The 20407-nt window shown below is 39.3% G+C and overlaps 1 protein-coding gene across 1 annotated transcript in view; it reads right to left on the reverse strand.

The window, feature by feature from the left end:
* Positions 1 to 20407, reverse strand: part of IQCH (IQ motif containing H) — a 225111-nt gene that overhangs the window by 89952 nt on the left and 114752 nt on the right. Inside the window, exons 12-13 of the mRNA XM_043919837.1 lie at positions 8313 to 8396; positions 4198 to 4373 (exon numbers count right to left, since the gene is read on the reverse strand). Coding sequence (XP_043775772.1) covers positions 4198 to 4373; positions 8313 to 8396 — 260 coding nt within the window. The remainder of the gene's footprint in view (positions 1 to 4197; positions 4374 to 8312; positions 8397 to 20407) is intronic.

Raw genomic sequence — 20407 nt, forward strand, 5'->3', positions numbered from 1 at the left:
ACAATGTGAATGCACTTAATGCCATGGAACTGTACACTTTGAATGATTTAATATGGTAAATTTTATGGTATGTATATTCTGCTTCCCCCCCTCAAAAAAAGATCCCCCCAAAAAATTCCTCTGAGAGAGGATTTTATGATTTACCCTATTGAACCCTCCCTTCAGAGCAAGTGATCTAAGTTCCTTTTGTCTATGGAATATGCCTTTTCTACATAATTTAAATCCATTTTCAAAACCTGCCTTTAAGAATGCAGCTCTAGGAAATCCAGTGCTCCACTGGACAATGAATGGTGACAGCACCTCGTGAGTTTGTGTTTCCCATCTGATTGCTCACTGTTTATCCCCTTGTTTATTATTTCACGCCTTCCCCTCCTTACAATTTATTCCAATGAGGAAATGTGAAAAAATGATAAGTTTGGGAGAACTGATGACTTGAGTCACAAAATATATGGTGGGCTTTTCAGGGACCTGGAAGAATGTTTCAAAGGGTACAGTCTTCTCAAGTCAAGTTCCCAAGGTCTCAGCACTTTGACACGTACTCTTCCATTTGATCCATACAACACAATTAACAGTCCCTCTTTTGGAGATTGTGAAACAGGCTCAGGTGATTTGCCTATAGTCACATAGCTGGTACACAGCAGAGGCAGGATTGTTATTCATTATTATTTTATTTATTATTATTCATTATTAGCACAGTTCTCATGCCATAGCTGCCATGATTTCTCCCATTTTACAGACCTGAGGTTTTATGAAGTGTGATGAGGGGATGGCAGATGCAGCAATAGAACCTAACATGAAAGTTCTGAGCACATTTCCGGCCAGGATGGATTTCTGTCTCCTCTGGGGTTGCTTGTCTCTATTGGCAAGTACTCTACCCAACTCTATTATGTCATCTGCAGGCATGCCTTATTCTTCAGGCAAGATGGTATTGTGTTCAATGTGTGTTTGATAAAGATTTGAATGTAAATGATGGCAGAGCATTTCTGACTGCAGGTCTGGTGTGACCATGTAGAGAAAATCAGTATCACCAGATCAGTATCATCCAGGCTGTGGATTTATACAGATGACAAAAATCTAAAATGTCCCTAATTCCATAACATTATGTTGTTGTTTAGTTGCTCAGTTGTGTCTGACTCTTTTGTGACCCCATGGACTGTAGCCCACCAGGCTCCTTAGGCAATAGGATTTCCCAGGCAGGAATACTAGAGTGGGTTGCTGTTTTCTTCTCCAGGGGATCTTCCTGACCTAGGGATCAAACCCACACATCCTGCTTGGCAGGCGGATTCTTCACTGAGCCACCTGGGGAGCAACCCACTCCAGTATTCTTGCCTGGAAAGTTCCACAGACAGAGGAGCCTTAGGGGCTACAGTCTATCAGGTTGCAAAGAGTTGAACAAGACTGGACAACTGAGAATGCACACATGCACCTGGGAAGCAATTCCAAAACATTATAGTTACAATTAACTTAGCAGCACTTTTTTTTTTTTTGACCTGAGACAAAAGGTAGTTGCTTAGGAAGTCTTCATAAACATCAAAATATTCAAAAGTAGACATGATGACTTTGTAACAGTATTTTTCACCATTACAGATTCAAAAATTGTATAGTAACTTGGAGAGATGTACAAACAGATTTTTGGCACACTTAAAAAAAAATCTCAAAGCCATCCACTGGAATGAAAATCAGCATTGATACAGTCTCTCAAACCCATTAAAAAGAAATAAAGCCATGACTAAACACGAGCAGGAAATGATTTGAAAGTGAGAGTTTTAATTTTTATATCTTAGAAAGGTGACTGCCTATGAGTGATTACTCAAATACTTTAAACTGTAAGAAGTATTAAGTACTTAAAAATATTTCCTACTTGTTTCTATTCACAGAGATGCAAACCTACACTATGAATGTAACCCCATGAATTTGTTAGTGCCAACTACCCATCTCCTCTTAGAAGGTGAAGAGTGGACTGTGAAGATACATTTCTCAGGTAATAGGACCACAGAGCTGCAAAGGACTTTGACATGATCTAATCCATCATTTCATCTTACAGATGAATAACAAAGGACCAGAGAGGTAAAGGGGCTTGCCCAAGACCACAAGGTCATCCAGAAGCAAGGAGGTCTTTCCCGTTCATGATGGTGTTCTGGTGTCAGACAGATTTGGGTTCATACTCTGGCCCCACTAGTAACTTAGGACTAGAAAGTGAGTATTGGTTTCCTTGGCCATAGGAGGAAATTGATCATTTCTGTCTTGCTGCTGTGTCCTAAGCATCAAACGAGAAAATGTTTGCTAAGCATTTGATAAATGTTAGCTGTTTACTCACTTTCCTTTCCCCAAATCTAGTGCCCCTTCCCCATTCCATGCTTCTTCAGTGTATACTGGCATTCCAGATATACGGAAACTTCTTATTAGCAGCTACCAGATATTAGCTCCAGTTTCTGGATGGAGAAAATCAGGAAATTAACCACACACTAATAGCAGTTCTTTTCCTTCTTGCGTCCCAATATCCACAGTAACTCTGACATTGAGGACAGGGAATAACTAGGAAGCACCAAAGCAATCCTTGCATTGATGGAGTTATTGGGAAGTTTCTAAGATTATAAGTAAGTGGCAAGGATCTGTCCCCTTTTTCTCTTGCTTGTCCTGCTCCTGCCCTTGCTACCTCTTCCACAGCCAAGTGATGCCAGTGAAGTAGAGCTAGGCAGAGAGCTCTTATGGGAGTATTGAGGTATCCTGTTGTGAAAAAGCAAAATCCTCACTTTGGTGGTGGTGGTTGTTCAGTATCGCTAAGTCATGTCTGACTGTTTGTGACCCCCATGAATTGCAGAACATTAGGTTTCCTGTCATTTACTGTCTCCCAGAATTTACTCAAATTCATGTCCATTGAGTCAGTGATGCCATCCTACCATCTCACCCTCTGCCACCCTCTTCTCCTTTTGCCTTCAATCTTCCCCAGCATCAGGATCTTTGCCAGTAAGTCAGTTCTTCGCACCAGGTGGCCATTTGGTAGAAGAGTAAAATTCACTGAGTACACCAGCAAAGTAGAAATGCTAGAGCATCCCTTGATCCCACTGTCCCCTCCCCAGGATTTTGGTCAAATCATGCATCTGAAGTGTCAGTGGGTAGTATCTCAACACATCAATACTACTTCCTACATGAACCATGCAATTGGTTTCTCTGATGATTGAGAGTTGATTTGGGTGCATCGCATTTGTGAGTGAAGAAAGTTATCTTCATCAGCAAATTCAGACACTCCTCAAAAGTGTATAGCCTATTAGGTATTACAATGTTGATTGTTTACCATGGAAAGCTTACATTCTTGCTAAAACATGGAGAAATTCATTTCATGCCATCTCTTGCACTGCCTTATTCTAAAAACACTGCCATCGTGTTTCCATGAATTTCCCAAAAGTTCTTGTCTAGGGATAAGATTCCACTCTGAATGCATTCCACTCATTAAAAATCAGTTTCTAAAAAAAGTTAAAAAAAATCTGAACCTTGTTCATGATGAACCATGTGATACGGTATATAAGACCAAATTCCCCTGGAGGGAAAAAACCCATGGAATCACAAGAATTTGTTCTTGTTGTTTAGTCACTAAGTTGTGTCCAACTCTTCTGTGACCCCATGGACTCTAGCCCACCAGGATCCTCTGTCCATGGGATTTCCCAGCCAAGAATACTGGAATGGCTTGTCATTTCCTTCTTCAGGGGATCTTCCCGACCCAGAGATCAAACTTGTGTCTCCTGCTTGGCAGGCAGATTCTTTACCACTGAGCCACCAGGGATGCCTGTAACAAGGAATACTAGTTTGGAAATCAGAAAACAGAGGCCTTGATCTAAAGGCTGTCCCTAACTAGGCTTGTGACCACAGGCAGGCCGCAGCCTTTCTCTGCCTTGGTGTTCTCCACACAAAATTAAGAAAAAGCAACCGTAGATGTTATAAATTCACCTACTTGATGGTACAACCCAATAACTACAATTAGGCTTCAGCTACAGAGAAACTGGGCAGCAGTAGCTCAGTTAAGTCTGCAAGTTAAACTGGGATATTTATTTCCTACAGTCCAACTAGTAGTCTAATCAGTAAAGCTGTTAAACTTGCAATAATATTTCACTGATGTGTACCAGAGCGTTGCAAGTTATAAAATTTCCAATTTAATTTTACTGCATCCCTGAAGCCGTAGTAATTAGAAGACAAACTCACAGTGAAGATGTTTATAGCTTCAGGGGTGATAATTTTGAACCTGTCCCGCAGGTCACTTCTGTCCTCAAGGTTCCCCGATTTGACAGCTGCCTGTAGACTCAGGATTTTGTTGTAATACAGCAGTAACTCGTCATTCATTCGATGGGAGCAGATGTAGATGACGCTCACTTTGGCATCTAAAAACAACAGGCCCAATGTTAATTACTGGTATAAAGGTAAATGACATTACGAACTCTGGCATCAGATTGATGTTGTGCAGTTTAAAATAAAGAGCATATCCAAAAGCCACATTCAAGTTAATTTAGATTGGTTTTGCACAGATCCTAGCAATTCAACTGAACTTTTTAAACTTTCTCATTTCTCTAAAAAAAAGATAGCACCATTACCAAAAAGTAGACACAATGATTCCTTCAGAAGGAGAACTGAGAGGTACCATGGAATTGTACTTTCAAATAAATACATAGGGATTTAGCCCCCAAACTCCCATTAACCTCAATGGGAATTGCATACTGCTTTTAAAATTTATCCCATTAACTTTAGTAAATTATAAAACCAAGCTATTAACTTCAGAAAGCTGATGAAATCGCAATTTCTTATTCTGCTTGGTCTTGGGAATGTTCTACCCAAATAAATGATCTGATTATGACCATAGCAATGATTATTTCAGGAAAGCAACCTTTTCCTTTCTTCATTCCCAAAGAGGACTATATTACTTAAATAGGACATCTAGTGATTCTTGGTTTAAAGGAAACACTATCTTAATTTAACTCTTCTCCTTCTTAAGATGTGCTTCTTATTATGTGCATAGAAAGAAATCCTAATTAAATTTCCCATCCAAATGGAATAGTGAGATGAGATTACCCACTCCGGGCTGCAGAATATTTTAGGGAGTATGGACAGGAAATCAGCAGCCAATGGAGTCACTCGTTCATTTGTAAAATAACTGACTGATCACTAGGGACAAAGCACTTTGCTAGACATGAAAGGAAATACAGGAATCAAAGCAACTGAGATGTTGCCTGTGAGAAGCCACCATTCCACATGTACAGACAGCCCTGAAACATGGTGGAGGGTGGTAGATACACGGCACATGCAGAACAGGTGCTCAGGAAAGGTCAGAGGAGGAAGCACGGTAAAGTGTTTCCTTCATCACCAGGGTGGAGAGGGGAGGATGTTAAGACTCCTCTGTCCAGTTTGGCAGAGTATACAGAGCATAGACTGATTAAATTCTTGCTCAGCTGCATACAAGCCGGGGTACGTTATTTAATCTTTCTCAGCATTGGTTTCTTCCCTTGTAAGCAGAGAATAAAATCACACAGGGCACAGAGTTTGGGAGAGTATGAAATGAAAGAATGAATACACATGCACACACACATAATGCACCTGGTGCAGTATCCAGCACATGATAAGTGCTCAACTAACTTGATGAACCAAGCACCAACAGATGAACCAATCCGCCCCTATGTCCACCCTGGCTAGGCCAACTAACGGTGATTCTACACCTCACCCTGCACACTTGCACTCCTTTTAATCAGTGCCTGGAGATTTAACAGGATGAAGTAGTGTCCTCTGCTGTTCCATCTTGTTATTCCAAATCCTTTGATCTTGTCTCTCCAAACTCTTTAAAGGTACGGTGTATGCTTTTCAAAAAAACTCCCCCATGCCCTGGTACAATGTCAAGTGTGCGGGAGTCACTCAATAAATATTTGTGAGTTGACCAAAGGGATCTGGGAGAATGGAGAGATTCAGGAAGTTGAAAGTCATACACAATGGTGAGAGCCACAGCATGCAGGAGAAATCTGCTCTGGAGAAGAGCATCTTGTGGCTAGAAGCAGTGTCTTCTGAACTGGACCAGTGCTGGGCCCAGAGTAAGTACTCCATAAATGTAAATACTTAAGTGGCTCCTACGTAATGTCAAAAGCACACTGCCACATGAGCCTCAAAATAAATTAACCGAGGAGACAGCAGTTACAAAACCTGTGTTCAACTGTTGAGTGATCAAATTAGTTATTACAAATCTTGTGTTTTCAATAAAAGTCTAGTATCTTATCAAACGAGTGGTTTTTAAAACCAAACTAGTGGGGTTTTTTAAGTATTAAAAAAAGGACACAAAAACAAACAACAAAAATAATAAAGATTCCATAGTGGAAGAAAACTAAATTTTTCTTGGGAAGAAATTTCTGGGTTACAAATAATAAGAAATCATGTTGTTAATTTTAACTTTCCTGCTCATTTTGGGCAAATGAATATTATATCACTAAGAGTAATATCCAGTATTATCCAGTTTGATTGTGGATCAACAAATGTTCAAAATTAACTGGTGATTTTGGAAAGGAATTAATGAGAAGATGAAATTGTTTTCATTGCTAGTCAATAGTATCAGTCACGCTCTTGCTTAAACTCATCTAGAAGTTGAAAATATTAGGCACTGAGGTCTCCCCACCTGATACCCTGACTTTACAGCCACTATCTGAACAAGTCTTAATGTGTGATCAGATTACTTTTGTTTCCCCTGAATAAGCAGAAAAATCAACACCCTTTACTAGGAATTAACAGAATTTCAAAAATGAAATCACTTATTCTTCCACAAATTACCACTTATTTTCCTTGTTTCTTTATATTTTTACTTCACAAGCAAGTACTTTTCCTATCTTCTCATTTATCTCTAAACTTTTATTACTTCTCTTGAAGGGGTTTTAGGATTGCATTGTTATGTCATGAAGATGGTATACAAAGAAAAGGCATTTGGTTCGTAATCTCTCAGAAAGGTTCGTATTAGCAAAATTTTCCATTGCAGGTAGACATAGACTGAATTATTGAGTTATTTAAAATAGAAGCCTAATACATTTAAGTTTTCTCTAATAAAGAGACTCCTTTATAAAGAAATTCTTTGGTGATGGTTTGGACTATAAATATACAGAAGGGTATATAAAAAGCTAAAGAAAAAAATTAATCAAATAAATTAGAGCAAAGTCTGCCCTCTGCTGCACTTCAGTGGTTTCCACCATCAGGTTTTTAGTTGGAATAGCTCAGCACTAACAAATCAATCTTAAGTCATTAAAATAATTTTTGTAAGGCTGAAAAACAATATTAGTGCCTAGATAATAGATTAAAGCAATTACCCTATTATTATTTTAGGACACTGTAAATTTCTAGTACTGATGTATGTTTGTTACCAAATGGCATTTATAAAATAATAATGATGCTGAAATATATATGAATCATGTAAAGTATGTCATTCCAGGGAGCCAGCTAAGTTGGTCATTGACAATTTGAAATTCTTCCTTGTTTTGCTTAAATAAGGGCCAAAGCAATTATATTTTAACAATACTAAGAAGTTCTTACTTGAAAACTTATTTTTAAAAAAAGGATAGTTTTTGTTTAACCCTGAATTTCTGGCCAGGATCTCCCATACTGATTCAATATTATTGCTTAGGCTTTGAAACCTTTATTCATTAAACTTCATCTCAAACAGTGTCAAACAAAGCCATAGCATTCTTGTATCCTTCTTTCCGGGCCCCAGGTTGGTGTCTGATTTAAAACTGACCAAACCAGTACTAGAACTCGACTTTTACAAAGATGTGTCTATCACTCAAGGTCTGTGTTTCTAAGAATTCCCTTCACTAGGCACTTTCTGTTTTCTCATAACTAGATGATATATATTTAAATAGAAGCTTCTTTTAAATCTATCTTCATTCCCCTCTTATTCTTATAATGAAAACACAATGTGCAAAACCACAGTTCTGATACCTTCCACTCATTCCTCATAATATAATAGACAATATTGACATAGATATAAAATGTTGACTTTCTTCACTGCCAGATTCAGTAAATGAAGAAGAGTTGGGGCTATAGGAGAGAAATCCTTATTCAATCCTGCAGCAAAGAGAATTAGAAAATTACCCAAGTAAATTGGTTAAAATGTCACTCATTTATTCAAGTTGACTTCACCATAAATATGTCTTTAAAATGAAACATTCAATTGCCCTACAAGTAGAAGTACTTTTCAAAGAAAAGTACAAGCCTTTTCTTTGTAGAGTGAAAACAAAAACATTTAATCAACATTCATTGATAAACATCCTGAAGAGCCAATTGTGTAAAAGTATTTACTGTACCTAAGATGTCACACAGCCTCCCCAGCTGCGTGTTCTGCTGTGTGTTGAAATCGGCAATATTTTGTCGCACAGGCTGGGAATATCCTAAAAGGCAAACCAGATGTCAAAACTCAGAAAGAGCAAGTCAATATGGTAAAATGGCACATGAGGATTTCAGTGTCATGGTCCACATTTCCAGAAAAGAATTGTCTCTGAAGCATCTTGCAGAAACAATCCAACTCCTAAGAATGAGGTCCTTGCTCCTCAAGGGATTAAGCATTACTCTGGAAGATGTGCTAGGCAGCATATTCTGCAACAGAGAGGTTCATATTTTTCAATACCAACAAAGCTGCTGGGAATCAGGATCACAGAAACATGGGAAAACTTTGGAAATTTAACATGAATGTTCAAAAGAGCATGTAAGAACATTATGTTCAGATTTTAAAAATATTTTGCCTTTTCAACCCATGCATCTGATGTGACATTTTGAAGTATGTCCTGGAATCATTCTCAACTGATACTCAAATTTCAGACAAAACCCTTGCTGTTGCAACTATGTATTTAAATAACTCTAAATACTAAAGAAATATGCTTCTGCTCACACAGTCAAAAGAACTTTAAAGGGCAATAAAGGTTAATGTAGGTACTTTGTCAGTACTAATGAAAGCCCCACCATTTCTTTTGTGTCCATTGGAACGGCAGAAGGAAAACATGTGTGAATTCAGTTCAGTTCAGTTCAGTTCAGTCGCTCAGTCGTGTCTGACTCTTTGCAATCCCATGAATCGCAGCACGCCAGGCCTCCCTGTCCATCACCAGCTCCCGGAGTTTACTCAAACTCATGCCCATTGAGTCGGTGATGCCATCCAGCCATCTCATCCTCTGTTGTCCCCTTCTCCTCCTGGCCCCAATCCCTCTCAGCATCAGGGTCTTTTCCAATGAGTCAACTCTTCGCATGAGGTGGCCAAAGTATTGGAGTTTCAGCTTCAGCATCAGTCCGTCCAATGAACACCCAGGACTGATCTCCTTTAGGATGGACTGGTTGGATCTCCTTGCAGTCCAAAGGACTCTCAAGAGTCTTCTCCAACACCACAGTTCAAAAGCATCAATTTTTTGGCACTCAGCTTTCTTCACAGTCCAACTCTCACATCCATACATGACCACTGGAAATGTGTGAATTATTGTCCCAAAGTCTTCTACAGCAGGAAAAATTTCTTCTACTTCAGGGGTTAAAATTAAAAAGTGGATCAAAACACAAACTTAAAAGGCACACATACTCACAAATATGCATAATTGTTTATATGAAATTCAGCAACTGTAGGTGTAACTTTTAAAAAAATAATAAAATTGCTTTTCACATTTTGAAGAGATGCTTCAATGCCTCCTTGTGGTTAGTGAGCCCAAACACATGTTTCAAGTTAAACTGCTGTAGATAAAGTGATTTTAAATACTACATCTTCGAGATGTGACAGATTTCCTTTTCAGCATAAGGAAAACTATAGCAATTCAGGCAACAGGGCTTCGGATCAAATGAACTCTGATAATTGGCTCTTTGCTTTGATGTTAGTGTTTAAACACTAGACAACGTCTGGAAATTAAATGAGTTTACAATTCATCTAAAAGTCTCCCTTTTGCTTTATGCAGATGAACTTAAGAACTAAAAAGGCAGAAGGACAAGTGGGCTGTTTGAATTATTTTTGAAAAATTATTAATTTCTAAAATAATCTGGGGAACTCTTCCACATATGAAAGTTAATATAGACAGCTACAAACAATGCCACCTTGATGTGCAGTTGCAATAATGTAACTCTTTGGATTTTGCATATGTATAATTCTGTCTATACTCAGATAAATGTTTAGGAAGATGTATTGTGAATATCATCTATCAAGACTATAAGAAGGCAGGAAAATGCCTAGAGAATAAAGTATGATTAAGAAAAGTGCCTGAGAGCATTCTACGAACGCATTTCCTTTCAAAAGTAAAGATAAAAGGCAGTGTGAGATGGCTCATTAAAATGATGTCCAATTTAAAATCTAAAGGATGTCTGATCACATTCTTGCCACATATGCAGCATGTGAGTAAGTCTGTGTTTCAGTCAATTACTTGAGCTCAGTTTTCCAACAAATTACTCAGTACCTTTGTTTCCTCATCAAGGAGCATATCAAGTGTCTATGCAGGATTATGATAAAACTGTTCACTCTGTTAACCCTACAATTACACCCATATTACAGAACTGTATATTAACAATCTCAGGGCATTGTTACAGAGGATCATATGGAACAACTGATAGGAAAATATTGTGTAAACTGGAAGTTACTGTGTAAGCAGAAGTCATTTTAAAATTACAAGGTATGAGGACTTCCAAAGCTTGTAACAGCAAAAACAAATTCTGCCACAAGCAACAGATCATTCCACACGAGCAAGATACAATGCAAGGCACATTGCCATCAGCAGAGCAGAAGTTAGGAGTCAATTTTTTAAAAAGTCAGATTTATTCTTATGTTTTGTACATCCACAAAGTACACATGTTGACACCTTAGGTGAAATGACCTCATTGATGTGGGCAGCATATATTAAATACAATAGTGACTTAACCAGGAAACTGTCAGCATGGATGTTGTGGCCTTGAGGAGTTCAGCAGACATGGCCAGTGGCAATACAACGTCATACTTTGGAATATAATCTACGAAGTCATGGATATATCAAAGGTGAGACTAGAAACACCACAGGAGTTTTGAGAAACCTTCTACTTCAACCCTCTCCCATTACAGATAGGGAAACTCGGGTAAGTTCGTTGTCTCTTTTCCAAGATAACATAAACCCATAAATTATTATAAAGTTCAGATACCGCATCTTTAACTCTTGTGACAAATGTGGTATGTCAAGTAAGAGAGGTGACAAGACTCCCAGTGTGAGGAGAGAACTCCAGAGGGATAAAGAGCTTTTGCCAATTTTCTCACTTTTATTTTCAGTTGCTGTGTCAGACAGAATAATGGCCTCCAAAGCTGTCCTCGTCCTAATCCCCAGAACCTGGGAATATGCTAGGTTATATGGCAAAGGGGAAATAAAGCTGCAAATGGAATGAAGATTTCTAATCAGCTGACCTTAAAATAAGGAGATTCTCCGAGATTATTTGGCTGGACCCAATGTCATCACAAGGACCTTAAAAGTGGAAGAGGGAGGTGGCAGAGCAGAGCAGAGGTGACTACGGAAGAAAGGCACAGAGATGCCATGTTGCTGGCTTTAAAGATGGAGGAAGCGGACCATGCTTTCCTTGTTCATTCCATTGTGGGTGGCTTCCAGAAGCTGGAAAGGGTCAGAAGACAAATCCTTCCCTAAAGCCTCCAAGGGAATGCAGCCCTGCCCACACCTTGATTTAGCTCCTTTCATACTTCTCCCTTCACACTTCAGAATTATTACCATGAAGCAAAAAATTTGTATTGTTTTAGCCAGTAAGCTGTGGAAACAATAACTGTCAAAAGTTCTTAAAAATATGGGAATACCAGGCCACCTTACCGGCCTCTTGAGAAATCTGTATGCAGGTCAAGAAGCAACAGTTAGAATCAGATATGGAAAAACAGATTGGTTCCAGATTGGGAAAGGAGTACATCAAGGCTGTATATTGTCACCCTGCTTATTTAGCTTATATGTAGAGTACATCATGAGAAATGCTGGGCTGGATGAAGCACAAGCTGGAATCAAGATTGTCCGGAGGAATATCAATAACCTCAGATATGCAGATGACACCACCCTTATGGCAGAAAGCAAAGAGGAACTAAAGAGCCACTTGATGAAGCTGAAAGAGCAGAGTGAAAAAACTGGCTTAAAACTCAACATTCTAAAAACTAAGATCATGGGATCTGGTCCCATCAGTTCAGTTCAGTTCACTTCCTCAGTTGTGTCTGACTCTGTGAGACCCATGGAGGCAGCAGGACAGGCCTCCCTGTCCATCACCGACTCCCGGAGTTTACTCAAACTCATGTCCTTTGAGTCAGTGATGCCATCCAACCATCTCATCCTCTGTCATCCCCTTCTCCTCCTGCCTTCAGTCTTTCCCAGCATCAGGTTTTTTTCCAGTGAGTCAGCTCTTCATATCAGGTGGCCAAAGTATTGAAGTTTCAGCTTCAACATCAGTCCTTTGAATGAATATTCAGGACTGATTTCTTTTAGGATGAACTGGTTGGATCTCCTTGCAGTCCAAGGGACTCGCGGGAGTCTTTTCCAACACCACAGTTCAAAAGCATCAATTCTTCGGAGCTCAGCTTTCTTTATAGTTCAACTCTCACATCCATACATGACTACTGGAAAAACCATAGCCTTAACTAGACGGATCTTTGTTGGCAAAGTAATGTCTCTGCTTTTTAATATGCTGTCTAAGGTTGGTCATAACTTTTCTTCCAAGGATTAAGCGTCTTTTAGTTTCATGGCTGCAGTCACCATCTGCAGTGACTTTGGAGCCTCCCAAAATAAAGACTGCCACTGTTTCCACTGCTTCCCCACCTGTTTGCCAGGAAATGATGGGACCAGATGCCATGATCTTAGTTTTCTGAATGTTGAGCTTTAAGCCAACTTTTTCACTTTCCCCTTTCACTTTCATCAAGAGGCTCATTAGTTCTTCTTCACTTTCTGCCATAAGGGTGGTGTCATCTGCATATCTGAGGTCATTGATATTTCTCCCGGCAGTCTTGATTCCAGCTGTGCTTCTTCCAGCCCAGTGTTTCTCATGATGTACTCTGCATATAAGTTAAATAAGTAGGGTGACAATATACAGCCTTGACATACTCCTTTTCCAATTTGGAACCAGTATGTTGTCCATTTCTAACCATGTCCAGTTCTAACTGTTGCTTCCTGACCTGCATACAGATTTTTCAAGAGGCAGGTCAGGTGGTCTGGTATTCCCATCTCTATCAGAACTTTCCACAGTTTATTGTGATCCACACAGTCAAAGGCTTTGGCATAGCCAATAAAGCACAAATAGATGTTTTTCTGGAACTCTCTTGCTTTTTTGATAATCCAGCGAATGTTGGCAATTTGATCTCTGGTTCCTCTGCCTTTTCTAAAACCAGCTTGAACATCTGGAAGGTCATGGTTCAAGTATTGCTGAAGCCTGGCTTGGAGAATTTTGAGCATTACTTTACTAGTGTGTGAGATGAGTGCAATTGTGCGGTAGTTTGAGCATTCTTTGGCATTGCCTTTCTTTGGGATTGGAATGAAAACTGACCTTTACCAGTCCTGTGACCAGTGTTGAGTTTTCCAAATTTGCTGGCAAATGAGTGTGGCACTTTCGCAGCATCATCTTTTAGGATTTGAAAGAGCTCAACTGAAAATCCATCACCTCCACTAGCTTTGTTTGTAGTGATACTTCCTAAGGCCAACTTGACCTCACAATCCAGAATGTCTGCTCTAGGTGAGTGATCACACTATCGTGATTATCTGGGTCATGAAGATCTTTTTCGTACACACCTTCTGTGTATTCTTGCCACCTCTTCTTAATATCTTCTGCTTCTGTTAGGTCCATACCATTTCTGTCCTTTATTGAGCCCATCTTTGCATGAAAGGTTCCCTTGCTATCTCTAATTTTCTTGACGAGATCTCTAGTCTTTCCCATTCTATTGTTCTCCTGTGTTTCTATGCACTGATCACTGAGGAAGGCTTTCTTATTTCTCCTTGCTATTCTTTGGAACTCTGCATTCAAATGGGTATATCTTTCCTTTTCTCCTTTGCTTTTCGCTTCTCTTCTTTTCACAGCTACTTGTAAGGCTTCCTCAGACAACCATTTTGCTTTTTTGCATTTCTTTTTCTGGTCCAGTCACTTCATGGCAAATAGATGGAGAAAAGTAGAAAGAATGACAGATTTTATTTTCTTGGGCTCCAAAATCACTGCAGACAGTGACTGCAGTCATGAAATGAAAAGACACTTGCTTCTTGTAAGAAAAGCTATGACAAACCTATACAGTGTATTAAAAAGGAGAGAGATCACTTTGCTGACAATGGCCCACATAGTCAAAGCTATGGCTTTTCCAACAGTCATGCACAGTTGTAAGAGTTGGACCATAAAGAGGGCTGAGCACCAAACAAGTGATACTTTTGAACTGTGGTGCTGGAGAAGAGTCTTGAGAATCCCTTGGACTGCAAGGAGATCCAGCCAGTTCATCCTAAAGGAGATCAGTCCTGAATATTCATTGGAAGGACTAATGCTGAAGCTGAAGTTCCAATACTTTGGCCACCTGATGTGAAGAACTGATTCATTGGAAAAGACCTTGATGCTGAGAAAGATTGAGGGTACGAGGAGAAGGGGGCAACGGAGGATGAGATGGTTGATGGCATCATCGACTCAATGGACAAGAGTTTGAGCAAACGCTGGGAGAATAGTGAAGGACAGGGAAGCCTGGCAGGCTGCAGTCCACGGGGTCACAAAGAGTCAGACACAACTGAGCGACTGAACAACAACAGCCACTAAGCTGTGGTGACTGGTCAGAGGGCAACAGAAAGCTATTATGAATGTCTACTTTCCCTTATTCCCAGTAAGAACCACCCTCCAGTGTACTCCTCTTTCACCTCTAATTGAAAGATGGGGGATGGGGTTTGAGATCCCTAATTAGAGCTCAGAATAAGCACTCAATAAGTATCGTTGTTGTTACTATTATTTTTCCTAACCTCAGCTGAGCCAGACTTAAATTCTCGAAAGGAGCTCTACTGAAATGTAGGGAAATCATTATTACAACATGCACAAATTACTTGGGCTATCAAAATACTGCTCTAATGGAGCTGATCGACCCTAATTGCTGTCAGATGTACCTGACTTACCTTTTCTAAGAAGGTTCTCCATCTTCCCTTACTGTCATTCCCTCACACGCTCTCTTCACCACTTTCCTCATTTTGTCATTACACATTCCTTTGCTAGCTTGTTTATTTGTTTGTGGTACATCTCTCCTTCCCCCTGCATCACTCTGGCTCCGTTAGTCAGACTGTAAGCTCCATCAGAACAGGAACGCTGTGATACTCCCAATCAAATGAGTCAAGGAAATGTGCCTGAAGAGCCTACTCAAAGATTCTGTCTTTTAAATTCTTAGCCCTTTCTCTATTGTGTTTTCATCACTCCCTCCTCTCCTTTCAACACTCATGAAGTTGGGTTCTCTGACCTGGAGAATTTTTGGGGAACTCAAGGAATGGTAAGTGGGATTTGTAGCTTTCTCTAGGTCCTTTATCAGCATAGAATAAAACAGCACTGGCATAAAGGGACACACTCTCTTCCTTACCACTATAGAGAAGAATACAGATTCTTTCCTTATGCCATCCTCATCACCTGCAAAGTATTCATAGTTTGATAAAGCATTCCATCTTTCCTCAAAATATTATTATCTCTGCTTCATATTGAAAAATGGTACCTGAGTGCTGTCCCTTTTAAGTTTTCCAACTACCATACTTTTGGTCTTCTATGGAACCAAGGATGCTCATTAATGGTTACTGGCTATCATTTCTCCATCTTAATTTCTGCCCTCATCTTCTTTCCCATCCCTGTCTTCACCCCGACACAAACTCCTATCAGATGATGCTAATTGCCTCTTTGCAACCCAGTAAACTAGTCCTGCTAGGATTGACTTTTCCTTCACAGCAACTGCAGAGACCCAAGAACATGAGCAAGGCCATGCTCAGTGGCCATGACTCCTTGGGACTGTGACAGGCCCCTACTATTGCAGTAAAATCAAGTATTCTTGAACCCTGCTTATTACTCTGTGGTTGACTCCTAGTTTATTTTGTCTCCAAGTCCCAGACTGTACAATTGTACCTAAGGCAGAGAAGGGGTTAATAACAGATTTCCAGTTACTACATAGTTGTCATTCATCCCGTCATTCTGACCTGAGGTGGGAGTCACCCATGTCTCAGTTTGATGAACTGGAGCAGTGGTTCTCAACCTTTTCCCCATTTGGAAACCCATGACAGGCGATGTTCAAACGCATCACACACTCCAAAGGGCATACGCAGGGTTACAAAAGCAGTAGCTGTAACTCTATCCCTTTCTCTTCCACTCAAGAAAGCATATAAGGTGCAAGCTGAGCGAGGGTAGCATTATTATAGAAATCATCTTGAATTGTTCCAGTTCATAAAAAGTTAAACATTAGTGAAACTTTGGACTCTAATGATAAAAATTTAGGGAACATGAAACATACTTTACAAATGACTGCACATCAGCATCCCGCAGTCATCTAGACAAATGTGATCTAGACATCATGGTTATACCCTGACTTTAATTACTCATGCACGTGTGAAGGCACAGGATGCTGAGCTGGGAAATAGATGGAGCAAGAGGGAGGCCTGTCTGGGTTATGTGTATGGTCCATCCAGTGCCAATTTGATGAAAAAAGAACTGAGGGTTGGGATTACCCTGGTGGTCCAGTGGTTAAGAATCTGCCTTCCACTGAAGGGGATGTAGGTTTGATTCCTGGTCAGGGAACTAAGATCCTATATGCTGCAGGGCAACTCAGCCACATGCTGCAACTTGAGAAGTCTCAGCTCTGCAACTAGAGAAAGCCCATGCACCACAACAAAGACCCAGTGCAGCCAAAATAAAAACAAAGCAAAAACAAACAAACAAAAAACAGATCAATAAACTGTTTTGGGGGGGCTTCAGAGAGAAATTAGAGAGATTTGTGATGAGGTACACACAGGAAACATAGGAGGTACTCAAATCTTTGCTGAGTTTTGAAAACATTCTCAAACCAAACTGGCCAAATGGATTCTGTTTGGTGCTGAAAGCCTTTCCCTCAAAAGAGTGAAGACTTTTTCTTATTCAAACTTTTTGTCAGTGACATACATAGCACTGTATGCAACTGAAGTCAGTGATTCTCAAAGCGTGGTCTGGGGACCTGGGGGCAGGAGGCCTGGAAGGTTAAAACTCTTTTCAAAATAATACTAAGATGACATTTCCCCTTTTCAATATTATCCTGCCACAAAATATAAGTTCATTGATTTCAGATTCCACACTGAAAGTAAATCTTAAAAATAATCACTGTTGAGTTTTGATATAAAATCAAAGTAGAGTATACAGTTATCTGAAAAGGCTAAAATATAAAAAATATTCCTCCCTTTTCCAAATACCTATCTGTGTGAGGCCAGGTTTTCTTCATATGCTTAAACCAAAACAGTATACTGCAACAGATGGGATGCAGAAATAGACAGGAGAATCCTACTACCTTCTATTACGAGATTTGCAAACTTGTCAACTAACGCCATTCTTCTCACCAAATTTTTTTTTTGTTTTGGAAAAGAAGGGTCTTTTGAAAATAAAAATATGTTTTCCTAGGTTAACATTGGTAATGTGCTTACTATTGCTATTTTAATATAAACTATTTTTAAAGTATCTCAGTTTTAGTTCCTAATGTGGTAAATATGCACAGATATAACCCACATAAACCAACACTCTTTAGGGTCTTCAAGGGTCATTACAAGTGTAAATCTTAGGCCCGCTGAACAAAAATTTTATTATTTTTTACGATAAGGAGATGAAAAATATATTTTATCTTAGTATAAGTAAGACTTTCTTTGAACCATATCCTAATATTAATCATTTCATCAAAAGCCCAGGAGCTGATGTCACTTGACACCCAACTGAATGCAGTTTCTGTATTTTAGGGTACAACATCTGAAAGATAGTTCAAGTTCAAATGGGTCATTTAATATTACAAGGTCATGGGGCCAACCCTGATCTAACCAGTGAATGCATGTTGATTTGGATTACTTGGACAAATATAACATGGATGAATAGAAATATGTCTTCATTTTATTTGGGACTATAAAGAAATCTGAAAGTTTCAAGCATATTTTATTCCTGATCCCCAAAGATCTGGATTGTCTGGAAGATCTTGGCAGTACATCTGTTTCAAAAATCTAGTGTGGCAGAATCATAACTAAACTGAGGGTTCCATCCTTCTTGCCAAAATACACTTTGGAGGCTGCAAAGATTTGACTGAAAGTCCTGATTTCCAGCCCTGAGGTGAAAGCAGAAGAAATGTATCGTGTCTTTGAGTTGTCAGCTTGAAGTGGGAAAGTAGAAAAGGGTCAATGTGCTCAGAGGCACAGTAAAAATGTGATTCAAAATATACTCCTCTGGGCTCTGGTCCCAAACCTGATCACAAATGAAAGTGAGCATAGTTCTTACCTTCTGGTGAAAAGGGAGTGGGGTTAGGAAGGAAATGTCTCATGAGCATTTGGGATATAGCAGTTGTGCATAAAAGTTAGTTTCTCTGTCTTTCAGGCTTTTGTGACAATACAGAGCAACAGAAAAACATTTTCATGAGCCTTGCAGTAACAGGATCCATAATTTTATGGACTGGAGTATCTTAGAGACCAGGAATTCTGTTAGCCTCAAGGATAGTTTGCTGAAATAATGCACAGATGGAAAAAAATGAGGCTGAACTATATACATTCCTTTTTGCCATTAAATCAACAAGCAATGAAATAAAAGATCACATGGAGAAAAGGGGAAATCCCACCTCAATACATTCCCTATTTGTATTTTAAAGGAGGAAGAAAAGTGACAGAGCAAGGTCATCACTGGGAGTTTAACTGGTTGGCAGCAGCCTCATATACCTGTTCACGTTATCAGAGCCCCATACTCGGCACATCTCGTTTAATGTTAACATATTTTAAAATGCCACTGAGCTTAAGTGTAGCAGCAAGTGATGCACTGTAATGAAGAAGCACGGGGGTGAAATTAAAAGTGGAGGAAGTAACTTGGCTAAAGAAACTGGAAGCAGAACTAGTTTGTAGGTTTTATTTAGACCTCTGATTTTTCTAGAGGAAAAATCTAGAGGATTCTTTGTTGCAGTTCTTACTTAGCTTGACTGATAGATTTTACTTAAAATAGACCCTAGTATTCTATTCCTGCTATGAACCATAGTAGATTATTTTGTTATAATTATATGTCATTAATAAAAATGATAAAAATGTACAATATCCAATTAAGAGATGAGCCTATATAACCTGGAAAGGATTACTTTCTTTTCATCATCTTATAAAATTACAAAGCCAGTCTGTTTCTTTGGACAATTAATCAACAACATCCTACCTCTCCTGTTGGTTAAAAATAGCTAAAACTTTCTGTTATATCTGGGAGTACTTCCAAAAATATATAACAGCAAGTCATGTCTCACAACTCCTCCTTTCAAAGACGTGATGGCTCTGCAATGTATAATTGTCTTCATGCTCATCAAGCCATAGGTTTTTAAATACATGGTAAATATTTTGTGGTCACAACTACTGAAAGGCCATCCTTTGTGCGATTGGGGTCTGGAGGTTGCAATTACTCCTGTGTGTGCAACACTGCATACAAAAATAACCAAATGCCTACAACTGTAATATATTATGCAGTCATCAGCTACTAAGCTTTCATTTTGGGGGTTTAAATAAGTTAGTGCAAGCCCAATTGGTTAGCACATGGTATAATTATTTCTGGGGCTAATTCCACACCAGATCTGATTAGAAGTCTCCTACGGAAATAGTAACAGAGGACAAGGCTGCAACATGTATTAAATATGTACCTGAATCCTACATACCTACCAACTGATTTTGATTAGTGAATCCCTTTCAATTAAGGGAATTAAATTACTATATTGAATAGATTGAGGGGGCATGTATTTAGAGAAAAAAGTGCTTCACTTTCATATACTTCTATTACCAGAAATTATGTAGATAAGTCTCCAGTGCAGGTGGCAAAGTAGGCATGTTGTGGCCAGCTGAAATCGTCTTCAAGTATTCCCAGGGAAGTGTACATAATAAAAAGGTATGCTATCATCATTGGTAGCTCAGATAGTAAAGAATCTGCCTGCAATGCAGGAAACCCAGGTTCAAGGGTCAGGAAGATCCCCTGGAAGAGGGAATGGCAACCCACTCCAGTATTCTTGCCTGGAGAACTCCATGAACAGAGGGGCCTGGAAGGCTACCGTCCATGGGGTCGCAGAGTCAGACACTACTGAGCAACTAATAAGGAAGGAAAGGAGTCATTTAAGAAAAAAAAAGGAGGAATGATTTGAGAACTATGCCTGTGGAATAGGTACCAGATGACAGTTTAAGCTATTTAAACCCAATTTAATGTTCACAGTCATTTCATAACCTAAAGT

The sequence above is a fragment of the Cervus elaphus genome, chromosome 12 (assembly GCF_910594005.1).
Source record: "Cervus elaphus chromosome 12, mCerEla1.1, whole genome shotgun sequence".
Lineage (NCBI taxonomy): Eukaryota > Metazoa > Chordata > Mammalia > Artiodactyla > Cervidae > Cervus > Cervus elaphus.